Source organism: Cebus imitator, unplaced genomic scaffold, assembly GCF_001604975.1.
Source record: "Cebus imitator isolate Cc_AM_T3 unplaced genomic scaffold, Cebus_imitator-1.0 Scaffold20, whole genome shotgun sequence".
Lineage (NCBI taxonomy): Eukaryota > Metazoa > Chordata > Mammalia > Primates > Cebidae > Cebus > Cebus imitator.
Window position 1 is genome coordinate 6,178,542 of NW_016107335.1, and position 20,114 is coordinate 6,198,655.

Here is a 20,114-nt window from a genome sequence, read left to right on the forward strand (position 1 = left end):
CTATCTAGAGGAGGCTGAACCTCCCCACCCACCAATCCCAGACTCCTGTCTCCTCTGCTCTATTTCTCCTCCTTGGCACTCACACTATGTATTTCACTCATGCACTTGACTACTGTGTCTCCTTCCCCTGCAAGAGTGCCACGTTAATGATGGCAGGGATTTTTCTCCTGTTTTGGTCACAGCTGATCCTGTAGGTCCCTATAAACAGTGCTCAGTGAATAAATGAATGAAGGCCGGGCAAGGTGGCTCACGCCTATAATCCCAGCACCTTGGGAGGCCAAGGCAGGTGGATCCCCTGAGGTCAGGAGTTCAAGGCCAGCCTGACCAACACGGTAAAACTCCATCTCTACTAAAAATACAAAAAAAAATTAGCTGCATGTGGTGGTGCACACCTATAAACCCAGCTACTGCTGAGGCAGGCTTGAACCCAGGAGGTAGAGGTTGCGGTGTGCTGAGATTGCACCATGGCACTCCACCCTTGGCAACAAGAGCGAAACTGTCTCAAAAATAAAATAAAACAAAACAGAAATAAACAAATGAATGGGTCCTACAGGGACAGCACAGCCACCTGATCACTCTGCCTCAGAATCTCACCTCGTACCTCCACAGGGCCAAAGCCTAGCCTTCCACTCTGCATCCTGGATAAAGCAGCTTTGACCAAAGGGGCCTTCTCTCCCCCATATTCTCATAATGCATAACACATATCGTTAGTGTCTTGTAACAAAAAGGGAAAGCTCAAAATGCACTAATCTGCTGCAAGTCAAATCAAGTCTGGGTACTGCTTTACAAAATCACAAAACGGAAGTTCTCCCTTTCCCCTCAATTGAACCAATTCAAAAACGTATTTCATACAACCACTGTGTTAGAATAAACCTGCAGCATTTTCTCTGAATTAAATCAAAACTAAATTGGTATTCTCATGTCATTTCTGATTCCCCACGCAATCATGTGTCTGTTCTACACAACCTGGCTTCAGCCCCCTGGCATCTTATCTCTGCAGGTCTTGTGTCATAGCGTGTAAGGGCTCAGGGCTCACGCACCACTTCTCATCAGCATTAACAGTAATAACAGGAGAAACATGCTCAGCATGTGCTGGTTACATGCTGTCACAGTCACTGGCCACTTACACCTGCCTCACCATGATGAAGAAGGTGTTATTACCCATTTTCAGATTAAAGTACCAGCAGTCAGGAGCTAAGTAACTGGCCCAAAGCCACAGAGCCAGGGAGCTGCAGATGTGCCTAACTCCAAAGCCCGTGCTCACGGCCATGGGATTAAGAGAGCACTAAAAAAAACCAATAATGGTATTTATTCAGTACTTAATTATTAGTAAGAATAATACTTACTCGGGAAACACAGGCACACCTCGTTTTCTTGCGCTTTGCTTTCTCGCACTTGGCCGATCGTGTGTTTGTCACCAACGGAAGGTTTGGGGAAATTACATCAAGCAGGTCTGCCAGCGCCAATTTTCCAAAACACATGCACTCACTTCATGTCTCTATCAGCAGCTTTTAGCAATAACACATTTTTTAAATGAAGGAATGTACACTGGTTTTTTAGAAATCATGCTATGATACACTTCAACCATAATATAGTACAAACAGCCTTCGGGTGCACTGGGAAACCAAAAAATGTGTGTGACTCACTTCATTGTGATGGTCTGAAACTGAACCCGCAAAATCTCCAAGTTATACCTGTAACAACTTTTTTCAGATATCAAGCACTATATTTCACCCTCTGTAAGCAGGATCTAATAATCCTATGAGATACTTAGACCATGCCCATCCTGTGCCTGAGGACACAGAGGCTGGGAAATGAGTGCAGTCACGATGCTGGGAGGCTCGGCCCACGAGGAGACCCACGCAGCTTAGCCATGCAGCCTATGCTCTTAACCACAACAATCTAAAAATAATACTGCTCAAAGTGCTTCCCAAAAAAGCCAAAATTCAAAATGACTGATTCCAAAAAACCATTTAATTCAGAAAACAAAGTGATCCCTTATCACTTTTGATATACTGTGAGAAATCAGCAAATCTCCTGGGTTATGTTCTAGCAATCAGCAGTCTTCTGGACACTTTCCTGACACCAGCCCACCATCATTCCCTCCCACAGCCCATGCAGAACTGCGATTGGAAATCCAAACGCATTCAAAGACCGGCTGAGCCAAGTCAGCATTTTAGCCAGAAAGTATCTGCCCCATTCAAGCCAGCAGATTCTCAAATCACAATCATTCGACTAGAACAGCACACCATTAGTTACAGCCTCCTGTGTATGCCAGATTAGGCCAGAAAAACATACATATCTTGGTAATGAAATAATCTTGACCTAAGCTAGAAAAGTATCAAAAACCTAAATGCAGAAAAAAGAGTTGGTATTGAAACAGACATAGCATGGAGCATCAGGCCTCATTACAAATCATGTTTTTAAAGAATTTCAGTCACTTAAGAAAGTGCTCACAACATAATGCTACTAATACATAGCATATGAAACACAAACATAACAGGATATATTGATCTACCTATTTACAGTGAAGTAACAACATAAACAGCGAATCCAAAAGGAATAACTTCCGCTTTGTAAATATGTTTTGTGCATCTAAATTTTCTAAATTCAACATGAATTTTAGATTGGAAATCATACACTCTGCTCATCTGCAGAGTCCAAGTTTTCTTTGGTAAACCTGGGTGGTTATGACACGGGTTCTCTGATCAGCCCCCTCCCTCCAACCCCGTCTCTACAGCACACCTTTCGCTTCTCAGCCGATGTCAGATGCTATTTATTTATTCAGTTCACTGTGTCAACTGGATAAATGTATACTTCATGATGCCAAATAAAAGTCTCAATTTTAAATCACCCCCGCAGATGGAAAGGCCTTGTCTTTATGCTGGTAAAAGAATGTGATAGCGCATACCGTTATAAACACCACCCATAACCCATTAACCTCCTGAAATTTAAGTCAGAAAGGCTGGAAATAAAACCTATATTAACAGCAAGTTCTTAATATCTAATGTGGTATGAAAAATAACAAAAATTCTCATTCCTGTAATACTAAGAGGCGCTCTTCTTAACCTGGTTTTGCAGACACACAGTGCCACCTATCAGCCATCCTCTGTAACTGCAGGTGCAACGTAAAGAACAGCTCACAGGCAGGCTTTCCCCTCTCCCTGGTATTTAGCTGCCCATGACCATGACAGGTTAAGAGGACAGCTCTGTTAGAAGCCCCTGCTATTTCTATATTGTATTCTTTAAAAGTTTTACTTTCTTAGGAACTGGAGCTTTTTACTGTCGAACTGAACCCAGAGACCGCAATCCCAGCGGTGTCTGAACATACCCATGTCTAAAATACAAATTATTATGATACCCAACAGTGTCCTAGGAGAAATCCAGGCAAGTCTCCAGGTCCAGCTCTAAACAGCTGCCTGATGAGAAGGCACATAACAACTAATGGCCAATTTCTTACCAGGATTACCCACACATCTTTCCTATAATCACCCCTTCCTGCAACTGCTGTGATATGGCCTCTACCCAGCTCCTCTCACAAGACCGCTGACTGCTACATGGTGAGCTCAAGGACCACCTCTTGACTCTCACCCTGTGTGACCTCTCAGTGCCACTTAACAGGGACCCTGGCTTCTAGAGTTTTCCTTCTCTTCTCAGACAACTCTTTCCTGACTTCCGTGACAGTTACTGCTGTGTGGCCACTTGGGAAGGGCACTGCACCCAGTGATTTAACCAGACACTAACCGAGGGGTTGCTGTGGGGGTATTTTGTGGATGTCATCAACATTAAGGAAAGATTACCTTCTCCAATGTGGCTGGGCCTCATCCAATCAGCCGAAGGTCTCAAGACCAAAACTGAGACTTCCCTGAGAAGGAATTCTGCCTGAGTTTCCAGCCTGCCAGCCTTCCTACAAATTTTGGACTTGCCAGACTGAAAGCAAGCCAATTACTTAAAATAAATTTTATAGATAATATAAAGACAGAGATAGTGGCCAGGTGTGGAAGCTCACGCCTGTAATTGCATCACTTTGGGAGGCCGAGATGAGAGGACCACTTGAGCCCAGGAAGGCACTGATGATGAGACCAGCATGGTAACATAGCAAGACCCCATCTCTTCAAAGAGATAGAGATAATGAGATACCTGCCATTGGTTCTGTTTCTGAGGAGCCCTGACTGACAATCTCTCTGGCCTCCTTTCTCTGCTCACCTTAAAAGCCTGACCTTTCTGCTGGTTCAGGCTAAGGCCATCTTGTCCTCACCTGCTGCTCTCCCTCGATGACATCCATCTGCAGACCTTTTATTTCTATTAGCACACCAATGGTCCTCAAATCTCTGTGTCTAGCCCAGACCTGCAAAGCCTCCAGCCTACATATGCAACTCAGGATCTCCACCAGACTAGACCTAGTCTTCTGCTGCCTCAAAAGGGTTTCCTGCTCCTGTGTCTCCTCTGCCAGTAAATGACACCCCCACCCTCCTAGATATGCAAGCAAGAACCCTGAACCTTTTCCTCCCTTTTCCTCTGACTTGTCAAGTTCTCACCTATGTTCTGAGGCCTCTCTCCTCTCCCTGCTTCCTCCAGGTGCCACCTACAGCCACTTCCCAATCCAGTGGTTCTGCCTCCCCGTGGTTCTACAGTGGCCTTCTGCCTGGTCTTCCTGAATCCTAACCCCATCTCCGATCCATGTCCCCTGGTGCAGCCCAAGCACTTTTCTAGAACTGAAGTTGGGTCACATCACACCCTGCATAAAATCGTCAGTGCCCTCAGGATAAAATTTAACTCCATGTGAGACCCCTCCAGGTGGGTATGCCCGTCTTTCCTCAGAGCCCCAGTTGGTAATGGTGGCCCCTGTGCCCTCCCCCTAGGCCCTGTGTAATCTGGCCCCAAGCACATCCCAGGCCTCACACTCCCCGTTCCCATTTTCAAACTTGAGGTGCAAGGAGGCCAATTCCCTCCAGACCCACAGGCTCACACTACTTTCCTTCACCCCAGAGCCACATACAGATCCCGCTGCCTGAAAAATCCTTCCCTCCCATGCTGCATTTTCTGCTCTGACCAAGTCATATCAGCCTTCACTACGATCTGAGCTGTCCCGCAGAGTAGCTGTTAACCACAAAAGGCAAGTTCAATTCATAGTTAAATGAATTTAAAGCGCTGTTCCTCAGCAGTACCAGTCACATTTCAAGGGCTCAGTGGCCATCCTGGGCAGCACAGAGGCAGACACTGCCATACCACTGAGCACCACTAGACAGCACAGACTCGGATCTTCACACGCCTGTCTACAAGGACACCCAGCCCAGGCCCCCATGGCTCTCCCAGCACAGCCCTGACACACCCCAGCTGCTTAGCACCCGCAGTGTGGCCTGGCGCTCTGCAAGTACTCATGATATTACTGGATGTTGCCACAGCAGCAGAGCTCCGCCATCTACCTCTCCACCAGCCTCCCACAGCAACAGGTGTCTTAACATTCTTCAGAGTTGGGCAAGTCAATGTCCAATTTCCAGTTGTTAACATCAGCCTTCCCTTCCCGGTAAGACAAGATTGTGCCATTTTGGGATGTATCAACAGGAAGCATGAAAAGAAGTTATAAGGGATATTAGTGTGGAACTGGAGCTAAAAGAACAGAGCTCTAGAACCTTCCCTGCCTACTACCCTGACCACACCAGAACAGCTACTTTTTTATTTGTTCACATATTACACTTCAACCAGGACTTCATCTGAATAAAAGACCTATTTGAAAAACGATGAAAAACCAATGATATGTATTTTTTTCTGACTTTCTCTCTTCAAATATTAAAGGTATTTAAACATACTCAACATTAAAAATTAAAAACAGAGCCAGCGCAGGGTTCACACCTATAATCCCAGCGCTTTGAAGGGCTGAGGCAGGATGATCACTTGAGGCCAGGAGTTTAAGACCAGCCCGGGCAACAGAGCAAAACCTCAACTCTACAAAAAAAATTTGTAGTTAGCTGCATGTGGTAGCCCATGCCTGTAGTTTCAGGGGGGCTGAGGTGGAAGGACTGTGAGCCCAGGAGGTCGAGCCTGCGGTGAGTTATGATCACATCACTGAACTTCAGCGTGGGTGACAGAGCAAGACTCTGTTTCTAAATAAGAATAAAACGTATATATTTATTTTATATATATATATATAACTCATTTACTCTGCAACATGCTTCTCCAGTTTAAAAGGCATTAGCATAATTATTACATATATACTCATTTCAAGCAATTTGTTACAGAAATTGCAAAATATAGCAAAGTCCCTTTGCTATATCAAGATGTATTCACATCTGCTTCACCAACTTCACGAAGAGGAATTTTTAACTCCCAACCCACTGCTGGAGCAGGTTAAAGGTATTTTATTGCAGGCCCCAGTCTCCCTCCAAGGTCTGTTTCCCACTACCTTCCCCACTGCCGTAGGCTCTGCCCAACACAAGCGCCTCAGGCATCTGCCCACTCTCCTTCTACCTGAGCTCATTATCTCCCCTCCACCTGGCTGGTCCACCCAGCCCCAGCTCTGTAGACCAAGCTCTCAGACTCAGCTCAGATGGCAGCTTCTCAAAGCCATTCTTGATCCCCTCTAATTAAATGCAATCTGCCCCTTCTCTCAATTACCATAATTTGCATGATTCACTTTAATGACATTTAGTTTGTAGTGGTTCCCATTAGAGTTATTTCAGTATTTTTAGCTTCTTTATAAGCTCTTGAAGACAAGAACCATATCTTGTACATACTTAAATCCCATAATTTAACAATAGCATCTTGTACCTAACAGGTACTCAAGTACCTCCTGAATAGAACTGAGAAGTAGAAAGACATCTATCACATTACAAAGCGATTCAAATTGGCTTCCCCCTCATGTAAAGCGTTCAAGTTACTAAACACTGGCAGATACAGGAGTGGGCTGGTGCTGACAGTAGTTCTCAGGTTGGCTGCACATTAGAGTCACCTGGGAAGCTTTTAAGGCCCAGGTGCCCAGGCTCCCCCCAGCCCAAGCCCAATTACATCAGAATCCCCTAGCGTGGGACCCAGACTCTGGTCCACTTTACAGCTCCTGGATGAAGAGGATGGGTGAAGCTTGTTTTACCTGCTCTCACAAGGAGGCTTCCCCCAGGCCCTCGATCTTGTCATTCCTGGGGGCGGAACAGATAAAGCAGATGTGTAAATACCCTTCTCATCTACAAGTCAGACTGAAATAAAAATCAGATAGATGATGGCTACTTTCATCTAAAAATACTGTTTTGCTTGCTTAAAGATTCTGAATTTTTAGTCAAACTCATAGAAGCAAAGAGTAGAATGGCACTGCAGAGTGGGGGGATGCTGGTCAAAGGGAACAAACTTAGAAGTTTGTTAGAAGATGGCTAGCTCTGCAGGCCTAATCACAGCATGCTGAATACAGTGGGAACTGTGTACGGTGTCATGGAAATCCGCTCAGAGAGTAACCTTACACCTTCTCACTGCACACATTTAAAAAGGTAGCTGTGTGTGGTGATGGATGTCTGCATTAGCTTGATTGTGGTAAACATTCCACGATGTATATACTGTATCAAATCATCACACTGTGCACCCTAAATATACACAATCTTCCTGCTCTTAAAGTTTATATATACATACACACACACACACACACACACACACACACACACACACACAAATCTTACTTGTCAATATACCTCAATAATATACCTACTAAGTACTCATAAAAATTATATTTCAGTAAAGCTGGGGGAAAAAAGATTCTAAATTTTCCAAACCATCTTTCATTCTCACTTTCTCGTTCTTGTCCTCTCCTCATCTGTCTGAGTAACACGTTAACACAGCGGCCAGGAGGGTTTCAGCAGAAGCTGAAGTGCGCACCTCCCACTTGCTTCGCAGTGCTCAGTCCCACCAACGTCCAGGAAACATAAACAGCCCAGCCCCACTGGTCCAGTCGAGCACCTCGAGACGCAGGTGTGGCAGAGGGAGAGCAACCACCTCCTCCGATGACAAAAGCACATCTTCAGGGCACCCGCTCTGCTGGTCAATGTGGCCAGCACAGCTGCCCAAATGAGGCTGTGGAACCAGGCAGCTGAGGTCAGGAATCGGCCCCATCGCTCCTGGAGAGAGGGCGTCTCGTCCGGCAAGAGTGGCCCAGCAGGTGGGAAGCAACAACAAGGACAGAGAAGGGAAGGACGCGGCATAGTAAGACCAAGAGGAAAGGTACACCCCGAGGACACAGGGATGCTTGGCTGTCAGAGAAAGGCAACTGTGTGCTCTGCAGAAGTATCTGTGGCATGTCTTCTAACCAGAAGAGTGTTTTAGAATTATTTTTAAAAACCCCCAAACCTACAGATCTGTGCATTTGCTATCACAGACGATGCTTTTCGGGCACTTAGGAGTAGAAGGAGTTAGAGAAGGGAGCAGAGGAGGGAGTGCACTGAGCAGGAGCAAACCCTGTCAGTGCTGCTTCACTGCTCCAAGAGGCTGCTTCTGGAAGGACCCTCCTCCATCCCACACAGTGAGAGTCCATCTGGAGGGGGCTGACAGCTTCCGGAAACCGAGTCAGCAGAAGCCCTGGGCAAGCCGTGTGTGACTCCACCCTGAGCTGTGAGCAGAGCTCTGCAGTGACCCCTTCACAGTCTTTCCTAAACACAGTACGGAATTGCTGAGGAACTAGCAAAGGCCATGCCTCGACACGCACAGCCTGAGGGGAGTCCACAGATGATGACCCCAGGCCAACCTGGACAGTATCAGAATGAGGCTTTCATAAGGAACTCCTCACATGTCTCCAACAGGCTCTCTCCCACTTTTGTAAATAAAACTTTATAGGAACCCAGCCACGCCTAGTTGTTCGACACAGTCTTCGGCTGCTCTGGCAGAACTGAATAAATGCAGCACAGACCATACGGCTTGCAGAGCCAAAATGATTCACCATCTGGTCCTTTACAGAAAAAGTTGGCCAACTCCTGGTCTGATATCACCACAGGGAAAAAAAAACTACAGCAGCTGTTACCTGGCAGGCAAACACACAGAAATGGGCTTTCTTAGGCCTCAATATTAAGCTTCTATCTAGTCATCAAGCCCCACACTTTAGAAAGAAGCCCCTTTCTTGGTGGCTATGGGAGAAGCAGTGGTGCTCACCAAACACCACCCTTGTGGCTTCCAGTGCTGGTGGGAGGCTGGACCATGTGACAGCCGTGGAGGAGGGGTGGAACAGCCCGCCAGCTGCCTCCACCACAGCAGTGGGGACCTGTGGTGATGTGTTCCAGAAGGGCAGCCACAACATAGTGGCAGAGCCTACTGCCGACCACACCAGCTAGGAACCACGAGCAAAGAAATAAACCTTTGCTGCTAAACACTGAGATTCCGGCTTAATTTTTCCAATTAACATATTCTGGTCTACTCTGACTATAACTTAGAAAGGTGGCAAAGGAGGTGGCCTCCTTTGTGTCTCTCATTTCCCTCCACAGGGTATACAGCTCAGCTACATGACAAAGGAGAAAGCATGGCCAACACTAGGACATCCAGTCCTTCCACCTCTCAATCCTACTTGAATTTCAAATCACTTGCAAGGCAGTCATAACACTGGAGAGGTCCTATACAAAAATCAAGATGGTTGATGGAGGACAGGATTTATTATGCACAAACTTGGCAGCCAGGGCCAAGCTATACCCTCCTGAAAGCCACAGAGAAGAAATTATTATCCTGGTGACAGAATGGTCAGGGACAGGGTTTCCCTCTTTGAAGAATAATCTTGCTGGCTATGGTGGCATGTGCCTGTAGCTACCTGGGAGGCTGAAGCAGGAGGATTGCTTGAGCGTGAGAGGTCGAGGCTGCAGTGAGTTGTGATCGTGCCACTGCACTCCAGCGTGGGCGACAAAAAGAAGAGTCCTCTTCCCTCCACGTTTTACATAATTTTCAGTGTGATATGGTGGGAAAAGCATAAGTTTTCAAAGACATGGAAAATTGACTTAAAAGGCAACCATGCTACTTGACAGCCTTGTGATCTCACCTAGCATGTAACCAGGTGCCTTTCACCACCTTTTCCCAACTCTGGGGCTCAGTGTCATTATCTACTGATAATGGGGCTCCATCTACATGATCTCCAAAACCACTGCTACTCCAAAACTTCTATGAAGTCCAGGGAAGTAAACTGTCAAACAAGAAAATTTCCACCCCATCAGGAGCAATCTTTAACTGCTGGCAGTCTCCTCTGCTTTACAATGGGATTAAGGTTGAACAGTGCTTGCCTGGTGCCTGCTTTCACTGATGAGAAGACCCAGTTAATGTCAGGCAGGGTTTAAGAAGTGGAAAGGACATAACATACTATCTTTCTTAATTTTCACACCCCAGTCTCTTTTCAGTTTCCCTTTCTTTGTACCTTTTATTAGAAAAGTGTTTAAGAATATGCAGTAAAATCTGACCTATAATTTGTATACACCCACAAAAGTTATCTAAACAGAAAAAAAATTTAACAATAAAATTTCAAACAACTTTAAAACACAAAAAAAAGAAAGTAAAAGTTATCCATCATTCCACCCCAAAGATACTTAAGAGTTTAGCATACATAATTCAAAAACTATGCAAACTATATTTTGTATAAAATGAAATATATGTAAATTTTACAAGTTGCTTTTTTACTTATTACTGTAGCTATCTTTTCATGTGAATTTATATTGAGTCACCTATTCTTTTATAAAGCTACACAGTATTCCAGGGTATAGGTGAAGCAATACTGAGTGCTCTCTGTTGAGCCTGATTCCCTCCTCTTTACAATTCAGCTACCTGAGTCTGAATAAGGTGAGTGAAGTCATGACAGTGAGAGCTGATAGCATGACTCACTCAAGCAAAGGTTAATTAAAGATGAAGGAAGCCTAACTGGCCATCTCCTTCTGCTCACAATCTCTGGCTGTCAGTGAGATTTCTTTTTACTCAATAATCACATAGACTAGATTTTTCTCATTCCAGGTTTCAAAATTCCCTGCAATCAAAGAACTCTGAAAAAAAATACATGAGCATATTCTGTTTGACTGTCCCATTTTGGGCTCTACTTCTATCTGACAACAGCACATCGGCACCAAACCCAAATATGCATGAAACGAAACCAATGGAGCTCACAGGCAGCATGGGGGAGGGTATCACTCTTACTTTCAATCAATATGTGTGGCTAAAACTGTCCAGCTTAAAATATGTCTTGTCAGAAAATAAAATATATTTACAATACTTAAATACTTCTAGTTGGCCGGGTGCGGTGGCTCACGCCTGTAATCCCAACACTTTGGGAGGCCAAGGCAGGTGGATTGCCTGAGCTCAGGAGTTCAAGACCAGCCTGGGTAACATGGTGAAACCTTGTCTCTATTAAAAATACAGAAATTAGCTGCGCGTGGTGGCACATGCCTGTAAAGCTAGCTACTCAGGAGGCTGAGGCAGGAGAATTGCTTAAACTCAGGAGGCGGAGGTTGTAGTAAGCCGAGATCGCTCCATTGTACTTCAGCCTAGACGACAGAGCAAGACTCCATCTCAAAAAAAAAAAAAAAAAACTTCTAGTTAATTGAGTCATTTTCCGTTTTCTCTTACAATTATACTGTCTTGAATAAATCCTATAAAACAGAAGGTAAAATAGGAACATCTACTAGTAATAGATAATAATACCCTCTTCTAAGAATTATGGGCCTTTAGTTGCGGAATGAGATGGAAGTACCTTACCCAGGCAGCTTATACCTTATACAGTGGACGCCGCACATCAATGGGGCAGTTCTGTATTACTTCATCAACAACATCCGAGATGGATTCCATGAAGTCTGGGTTGGCAAACTGAATCGTATATCAATATAAAAGAAACATTACACATTTCTCTCAAATAGAATAACATGAAAACTTCTGTAAAGTAACTTTAACAAATATACAATTTATTAAAACTTAAAACAATTCACATTGGAATGAAGGCTATGTCAAATGAATCCCACGTGGCTACATGCGCGTGGGGTGGTGATGACAAATTTCTCCTCATGAGGTAAAATGTGTGGACTTAGTGAAGAAAAAATATCCAGCAATAACAAAGACAGACCATCCCCACATCATGAATACACGGTGATTCAGCCTAATGAGAGAAGTGGGAAGCATGTGCATGATCTGTGTGAAGTGCAGCGAGAAACATGAGTGTATATCATTTGACAATAGTGTAAGGAAAAAATTAGGATATAAGGAAAAAAGAAACAGGTTCAATGAAAGATTAATTGAACTTGGTCTAGAAGATGGGGGAAGCGTTTTGTTCAATGAGAAGTGTTTGTTTAAAATGAAACAAGCCACATGATAATCATGTTATTGAATACACAGCCTTAGATTCAGTTCCATAAGTTAAATAAGCTAAAGTATAACTAATTCAGCTCAATTACATTTCCTCTGAAATATTTTAAAAATCAAGGAAAACTTCAAGTATCATCTCAGAGGAAGGAGGAAGACGTTCAGGTGCTCACCAGCTGTTCTCTGGACATTTGACACATTTCAAATCAATACTATTAAAAGTGAGCATTCACTAGATTATCACTGTTATTATTTTATTCATCAGATTACTAGTGAGGTATACATTCTGTGCTGTTTCTCTGTACAAAATAGTGACATACACATCTAAAAATAAGAAGCAGTTTATAACCCACCTTCTGAATATAAACTGAATTAGCCAGGAAAATATACCAAAATATAAATAAAATGCATCATATGTAAATCTTAAAATGTGCCTCTTAATTACTGCTTTCTGCAAAAGTACTAATAATTCCTTATGACTGCTAGTTAAAATAACATTTCTAATTCTTAAGATTATCTAAATAACAGAAATGCTGGCCTTAGACAGAAGCTTTACCTAACCTGCAGCAGGGAACAGAGCAGGACCCACTGTCCAGGGTTAAAATTAGAAGTTAGGAAGGGCAATCACCAAAGATAAAAAGGTTACAGATTATCCCACTCTTATGCACAGGCAACCTCCACATAGTCCTTGAGATTAGCTACTTGTAATACTAGCATGTGACCACCCACAACCTTTGGAAATTACTTTCAATTCTATCTTCTATTGCTCCTGAACGTCTTCCTATACGTGGTATAACCCATCCTTTACTATTAAAGCAGATAACCAAGTCTATGAAGAGGCAATTGAACAATCTGTCAAGCAGACAAACTGCGCGGGGGACACAGGGAGAAGACCGAATAGCAGCCACCCTGCTCACCGGCCCTTTCCTGGGAACCACTCTTTCTGCACTCTGGGTGGCAGTATCGCTCCATCCACACGCTTCAGCACACAAAAAAGAAACATCTTACCTCTGGATGAAAGAATATTTCAGGTCCCAGGAACCTTTCATAACCAACGTCTATAACGAACTTCTTCTGGTTGATCGCATTAATGCCCGTGTACTGTTTGATCCACTTCCGGGGATCCACATCATATTTGGCAAATTCCTTGACTATATCGGGGCAAATGTAACAGTATTTCTCCTGCATACACACACAAAGACGTTGCCAGGCATTAACAACTGCCCAGTGTCTCTGCCCTCAGACAAATAACCAGGAACCCCAGGCAGTAAGCACACCCCTGGAATCAGATCGGGCCCCCACTGCAACTCTAGTGTGGATGTGCCGTCAAGCCTCACATTCCACATGAGTACACTTGGACTTTGAACAGTTAAGTCTGCTTTCTTGGCAACTCAGCTATTAATCTCAGCCTTGGTCTATCCAATTTTACTGCGATCCTATCTGAAATGACATCTACAGGTGTCTACAAGCACCCTGTCTTGCCTTGTTCCTCTCAGGTGCCCCCTAAGGCCTGCCCTGGCACCTCTCTGTTGTCCACACTGGACCAGCAGATCCGTCCTACCGCCTCATCTACCGAGTGCAGCACCGTCTACACCCTCACGCCTGACTGCAGCAGCTTCTTTGGGTCCCAGCAGGCCACAAGCCAGGTGGCCACTGTCAACCTGCTGTTTGTTAATCTGGTGTGGAGTTGGCCGCAACACTGTCATTGGCTCCCCTGACACTACTATCTCTCTAAGGTAGAGATAATGTACCTTGTTGATGGGGTATTCTAAGTCCCTCAATCAACACATATTTATTGTCTAGGCACTTCAGATACACAAGTGACTGAAACAGACACAGATCCCTGCCGAGATTACACTCTAGCTGGGAGTCAGACAACAATACGCAACCATAACAAGTAAATGACATGGTAGTTTATAAAGTGATAGGTTCCGGGTAACAAAGGAAAAGCAAAGTCAGGCAGGAGGCCTGAAGCCGTGCTGCTGCGAGAGAACTCACTTATGGATCTTAGCGACAGGCAGCCTGAGGTATGTAAAATGTCTGCTGGTGTGGCTGATGCTCTTGGACACCTCTGTGTTGATCATGTGTCCTTAAAGCTGACCTCAGCAAAGCAGCAGGTGACTCCCAGGTACTAGATGCTGAAAGTACACTGCCTATAGGAAGAACCAGGCGGGCTGCCCAGCTGGCACTCGACACACTGGAAGGAATGGCTCTCTCAAGGATCTCCGAAGACGTTCTTGAGGTATTAAGTTTAAAGTTTCCTAGCATCCCTGAAACATATTCTGGGTATCTTTGATATACTCTAGCAGAATTTTAAGAAGAACGATAGGCAGTAAGTGTTGCACAACCCTGTGTTCCCTGATGACACAGAGAGACAGAGTCAGCTGCTGATGACAACCTCAAATCTACCAAGACTGGAGACAAAAGCATTCAGCTGTCCGCAGAGGCCTGGTCAACATCCTACGGCATCTCAATTTACTTAACTGAAATGCTTCTCTTGAAATGCTTCCATAAAGGTGGGTACAGAGTAGCAGGCTTAATCTTAAGGTTCAGGATTCATGCCGCAAGGGTGGTATGTTCACGTTACATACTCCCTCAGGCCTGCTCACAACCACAGAAGGCCATGCAGTAAGGGGAAGCAGGGGGACTCTAAACCATGCCTTTCAGGATCTGTTCCTTTAAAGAGAGAAATGAGGCAAGAACAGGACTACCCCACACAGCAGGGACAGGGCAGCTGATTTGGAGGCTATAAGCAGAGTCTCTTTTACTCCAGCCCTCACAGGGGGGTGACACACAGTCACATCGAGCACACCAGCTCAGATTTAAGGATCCAAATGGGAACCCAGACAGCCCATGAGGAGAGGTAAGGCCCAGCATGAGGGCCGCTCAGCATTCCTGGCAGAAATAGGGAGGACTCAGACTCATTGAGGGCATCAATAACAAGAGGCTCAATTATTTCCTTTTTTTTTTTCTTTTTTTCTTTTTTGAAATAGAGACAAGATCTTGCTATGTTGCCTGGGCTGGTCTTGAACTTCTGGCTCCAAGCAATCCTCCTGCCTCTGCCTGCCAAAGTGCTAGGATTATAGGTGTGAGCCACTATGAAGGGGCTCAATTCTGACTTACATTTCTAACATATTTGAAGTGGCAAGGGAGCTTCAAATAGCCAAATGTTCTACCATTGAGGAAAGGCAAAGAAAGGAGAAGGTAATCCCTTAGAAGATATTTTAGTCTAAAAAAGAATGTTTAATGCTGCCTCAGGAAAGCTTCCTCCGAAGGGACCACATCTTCCCCAACATCACCTTTTCAGCATTGAGAGCCCATTCCCAGGAATCTCTGGTCACAGGTAAAGCAGGGCGGGTGGTACCCGACTGCAGAGCCTCCCCCATGCCAGTGCCTCCTGGCCTAAAAACACCTCGGGAATCATCTCTGATGCTTCCTTTCCTTCAACCAGCCTCAGTTATGAGGTGCTGAGATGGGAGGAAGGCAGTGAGGAGAAGGGTGGGTGTCAGGCTCACCCCCAAAAAGCTCCGCTACACTCAGAAAGTATGCAGTATGGCCAGGCATCACACCCACACCTATGTGAATTTTGTGTAACAGCTCTGGAGCCTAGGGTGGCAGTGTTCTGCTGCTGTGGTTGCCTCCTAATTCTAGAGCAAAGCATGGAGGCGGTGTGGGAGGAGCGCTCTGGTAGCTGAGGGCTCTGGCAGCGAGGCTCCAGTTGAAGATGCTGCCTCTGCACACTGGCACGCTGCACCACCTACCAAGCTGTGCTCGGTGACAGCTGGAAACCTCAGAGCATCAATTTGGAAGAGGTTAAGCTTTACATCTTCAGCCCACTTAACTCAAGGGGTAAAACAAATCAAGCCCCACACTCATGGGAAGGGGAAAGGAAGGAGAGGAGGAGCAGGGACGATGGCACCAAGGGGAAGTGTCCAGAACACCATGTCTCTCACCCCCAAACCAGCCGGTTTCCCGTCTGTTTTTACCTTAATGGCTTTTGCGGTCTCCAGTGACTGCTCAGGAGGGATTCCCACCTCCCTCTCCCTTAGCAGCTGTTGAATGAAATACGTAATATCTCTACCTGCAATCGGGATGTGTTTGATGCAGCTTCCAATAACATAACCTTCTGCCTAGGGAAGAAGAGGAGGCAGAACAGCTATATTAGTGATTCCGTGGTGGAGAGCAGCCTGGACGCATGAGGTTTCCTGTCTCAGCCTCCCTGTCTGCCCCTCACAGCACTAACAAGCATGTATGGAATCCCCACTCTCTACAAGCTCAGTACAGGAGGTCTTTCAAAATGACTGGGTATGCAATTCCATTAATATTCAAATTTCTAGATTATTCCAATAACCTGACACTCTCCAAAAGCAACCAAAATGATATGCTCATTAGGAATATGAAAATAAAAACCACATAGGATATTTCACTTCCAAAAAGTAACACTGTCTGTGAGAACAGTAAACCCAATAGGATTTTTCCCTAACAAAAAGGAAGTTTTATTTCTATAAATTGTTAAGCCAACTATAAATCTACTTATGTTTAAAAGTCAGCAATTTGGTTAACACACAGGGCTTAGATTCTAACAACCTGGATTCAAATCCTGGCTGCACATCTGCAAGTTTCACACGCTTCAGCCTCAACACGTTTGTCCACAATATGAGGCAAACAATACCCTGCAGGGGCCAGTAATACAGTTCAGGTAAAATTGTGTGTCTAGCACATAGCACTGGTTTTGGGGTTCAGAGCCTCTCACTCCACTGCCTCCCTGAGCCAGTGAAGGCATGTATGTGAGGGGTCAGGAAAGGAGGGTGACCACCACCTGGGCCAATCAATGGCAGGGCCGGTGTCAAGTGTCCGCAGGCCCACAGCAAAAATAGGCCCAAAGCTCCCCCATCAGCCCTCCTGTGGGCACAGACCTGCCACAGGAGCCACAGGCTTGGACACACATCTAGCTTGTAGTACAGGGGATGAGCAGGATGCTGACCGTCAAGAGTGGACAATGCCTACCACTGGATCATCGAGTAAAGAGACACCCAGGTTTCACATTATAGCCCATCACAGCTTCTGTGCCATAATCCCCAACTGAGACAGAAGGCACACAGAAGTGAAATGCTGACTTCATTTTACAGATGTATTCATTCTAATAATGGCATATAGTCACCAGTTAAGTTGCAAGGACAACTTACTGAATTCCTTCTATGCTTTTTTCTGATGTACCTAACTTCTAGAAGCAAAAAAAGACAGCCTTTCTGCAGAGTCCAAGTATTCGCAAAGCATTTTAAGATGGAGATAAAAGAGATGTACAATTAAAAATCAAACCCATAACATTAGCTTTCTAACACATAAACTATTCACAGTTACAATATTCTATGCATTACATGTAGTATTTTCTAAAATACTGTGAAATATCAGCTCATGACAGTAGTAAAAATACTAAAACAAGATACATGTCCAACAACAGAAAAATAAATTATGTACCTCCTAAACATATTTTCACGGAATATTTAACCACGAGAGAAAAAAATTAGGGTTAAATTAATATGCAAAATATAACTTTAGGATTGTATTCTGTTAGAATCCCAAATGAGACATGAGGCATTCCAATTGTGTTTAAAATGTGTGTCTATGCATGTGCACACACCTGTCTTACAAAAAGAGCTTAAAGACTATAGAACTAAAAGTATAATATGGGTTTCTGGATGGGCTTAGGGGTAATTTTATTTCTTCAAATGTTTCTATTTTGTCCAAATTTTTAATGACAAATGTAATATTTATAACTGAGGGAAAAACTGAACTAAGATACAATTAAAAATCTTTTCAAACAACTTTCTTGGTAGGCCTGGACACACTGTGAAATATATTTTTTTCCTAAGTCAGACATAAGAAATAGGCAAAGAACCAAAGGGGGCACAGGCCAGGGGCCCACAGGAGCCTCATCTTGGATCTCAGAGCCCTGCTCTCTGAGGAAGCCGGCGGCCTGAGTTCGTGGTGAGTGCTCCACACCCAGGCACTGACTCTTCCCGAGTCCCATGGAAAGAAGTGCTGAGACTGGCTTCAAGGGGGCTCAAGTCAAGCGCACACTTCACAGGGCAGGGTATACACCTCTCCTCCCACGGGAAGGGCACACGGGCAGGAGCACAAGCTATGGGGACGGGAGGTTGGCTTTTTTCTCCCTGACCATAGACACAATGATCATTAAGCCTGTCCACTGCAATGATTCCTAACCTTTCAGGAATTAAAGCATGAGTATATTAGTACAGCATCCCATCACCTTCTCAAAATGAAATGGTGACTATTTTTCCAACTAAAGTAAATGGTTTTTTTAAAATCCTAATTTGTATTTAAAAGAGCTGTGTGTATATGCAAATATATACACATACACATACCCATAAGCATATGCAGAAACATATCTGTAACATACAGAAGTAATTAGCAATGGTGGTTCCTGAGGAGGAGACCTCACAGGAGGAAGACAGGATGAGTCTGACTTTTCTCTGAACACCATCTTCAGATAGCTCTGATACATTTTCCAAACAAATGAATTTTAAATAATTCCTTTAAATAGTCCATTGGACCAAAAGAAAAATTCAGAGATCTCTTGAAACCCAAATTAGTAATCACTTCTCTAATATTTTGAAAATTAAAACCAAAAACTGGTATTGCAGAGCCTTCTGCAAGCCAAAATGTACACCCTCCCCTGCTTGGTTTTTAAATAAATGTTTAAAACAAGAAGCAATTTTTCCAAGCCTGAGCTGGTTAAAGCCATTCCCATCTCTTCGCAGACACAGATGTGCTACTTCAAATGGCCACGCACTGCACCAAACGGGACATCCAAAATGGCGTCTATCTCCCAGCATGGCAGAATCATAAGCCAGGAAAACGTTCTTGTTGATGTTACACCCACAGGGATCAAGCAGAGGCTCTGAAGATCCAGAGACATCCTGGACATTCTCTGACATTCTGACAGTAGAAATATGCCACCGTGAATTTAAAATTGCTCAAGCCAGAAATATTGGCCATTTTTTTCATTCTTTCCCACACAGTTGGGTTTTTAAAACTTTTATTACCTTTTCTAAGTAAAACTATCATCTAAAATGTATTTTCATTATAGAAGGTTTTTTTGTTTTTTTTTAAATTATTTCCATCCTTACCTCAAATCAGGTGTTAAGCCTATAGAGAGTTACATATTAACTATCCTGCTTACCACTGGGATAACATGGGTGACTCCATCTCCGCTGTCAATGACTATCCCCGTTAACGTACGTTCACCCACTTGTCGAGATGTCCAAGATGCCGCCAAGGCCAGCACTGCCTGGAGAAAAGACATGGAAACCACTTACTCGCACACGGGAACTCTTTCTAAAGCATCTGCCTGCTCCTACCAGATCCAGTCAACAAACTCTCTCTTAATATGTCTGAGTAACTCTTTCCATTTCCTATCCCTCCTCTAACCCCTGTCCCTCAAATTCCAATTCCAACTTGGACAACTAACATGAAAATTTTGAGTACTTAAACTGTAGGAGTCAAGTTTTCAATAAAGAAACCTGGCCAAGTGTGGTGGCTCATGCCTGTAATCCCAATACTTTAGGAGGCCAATGCAGGCAGATCACTTGAGCCCAAAAGTTCAAGACCAGCCTAGGCAACATGGCAAAACTCCATCTCTACAAAAAATACAAAAATTTGCCAGACATGGCAGCCTGCATCTGTACCCCCAGCTACTTGGGAGGCTGAGGTGGGAGGATCCCTTGAGCCCAGAAGGTCGAGGCTGCAGTGAACCATAATTGCACCACTGCACTCCACCCTGGACAACACAATGAGATCTTGTCTCCAAA

General features: G+C 44.4%; 1 protein-coding gene across 3 annotated transcripts in view; it reads right to left on the reverse strand.

Moving 5' to 3' along the window:
• ACTR3B (actin related protein 3B) overlaps positions 1–20,114 on the reverse strand; it is a 106,128-nt gene that overhangs the window by 20,850 nt on the left and 65,164 nt on the right. For all 3 annotated transcript variants that reach the window (XM_017519813.1, XM_017519804.1, XM_017519819.1), the window contains 4 exons: positions 19,487–19,594; positions 16,269–16,412; positions 13,291–13,464; positions 11,701–11,793 (listed from right to left, as the gene is read on the reverse strand). In XM_017519813.1, the coding sequence (XP_017375302.1) occupies positions 11,701–11,793; positions 13,291–13,464; positions 16,269–16,412; positions 19,487–19,594 (519 nt within the window). The remainder of the gene's footprint in view (positions 1–11,700; positions 11,794–13,290; positions 13,465–16,268; positions 16,413–19,486; positions 19,595–20,114) is intronic.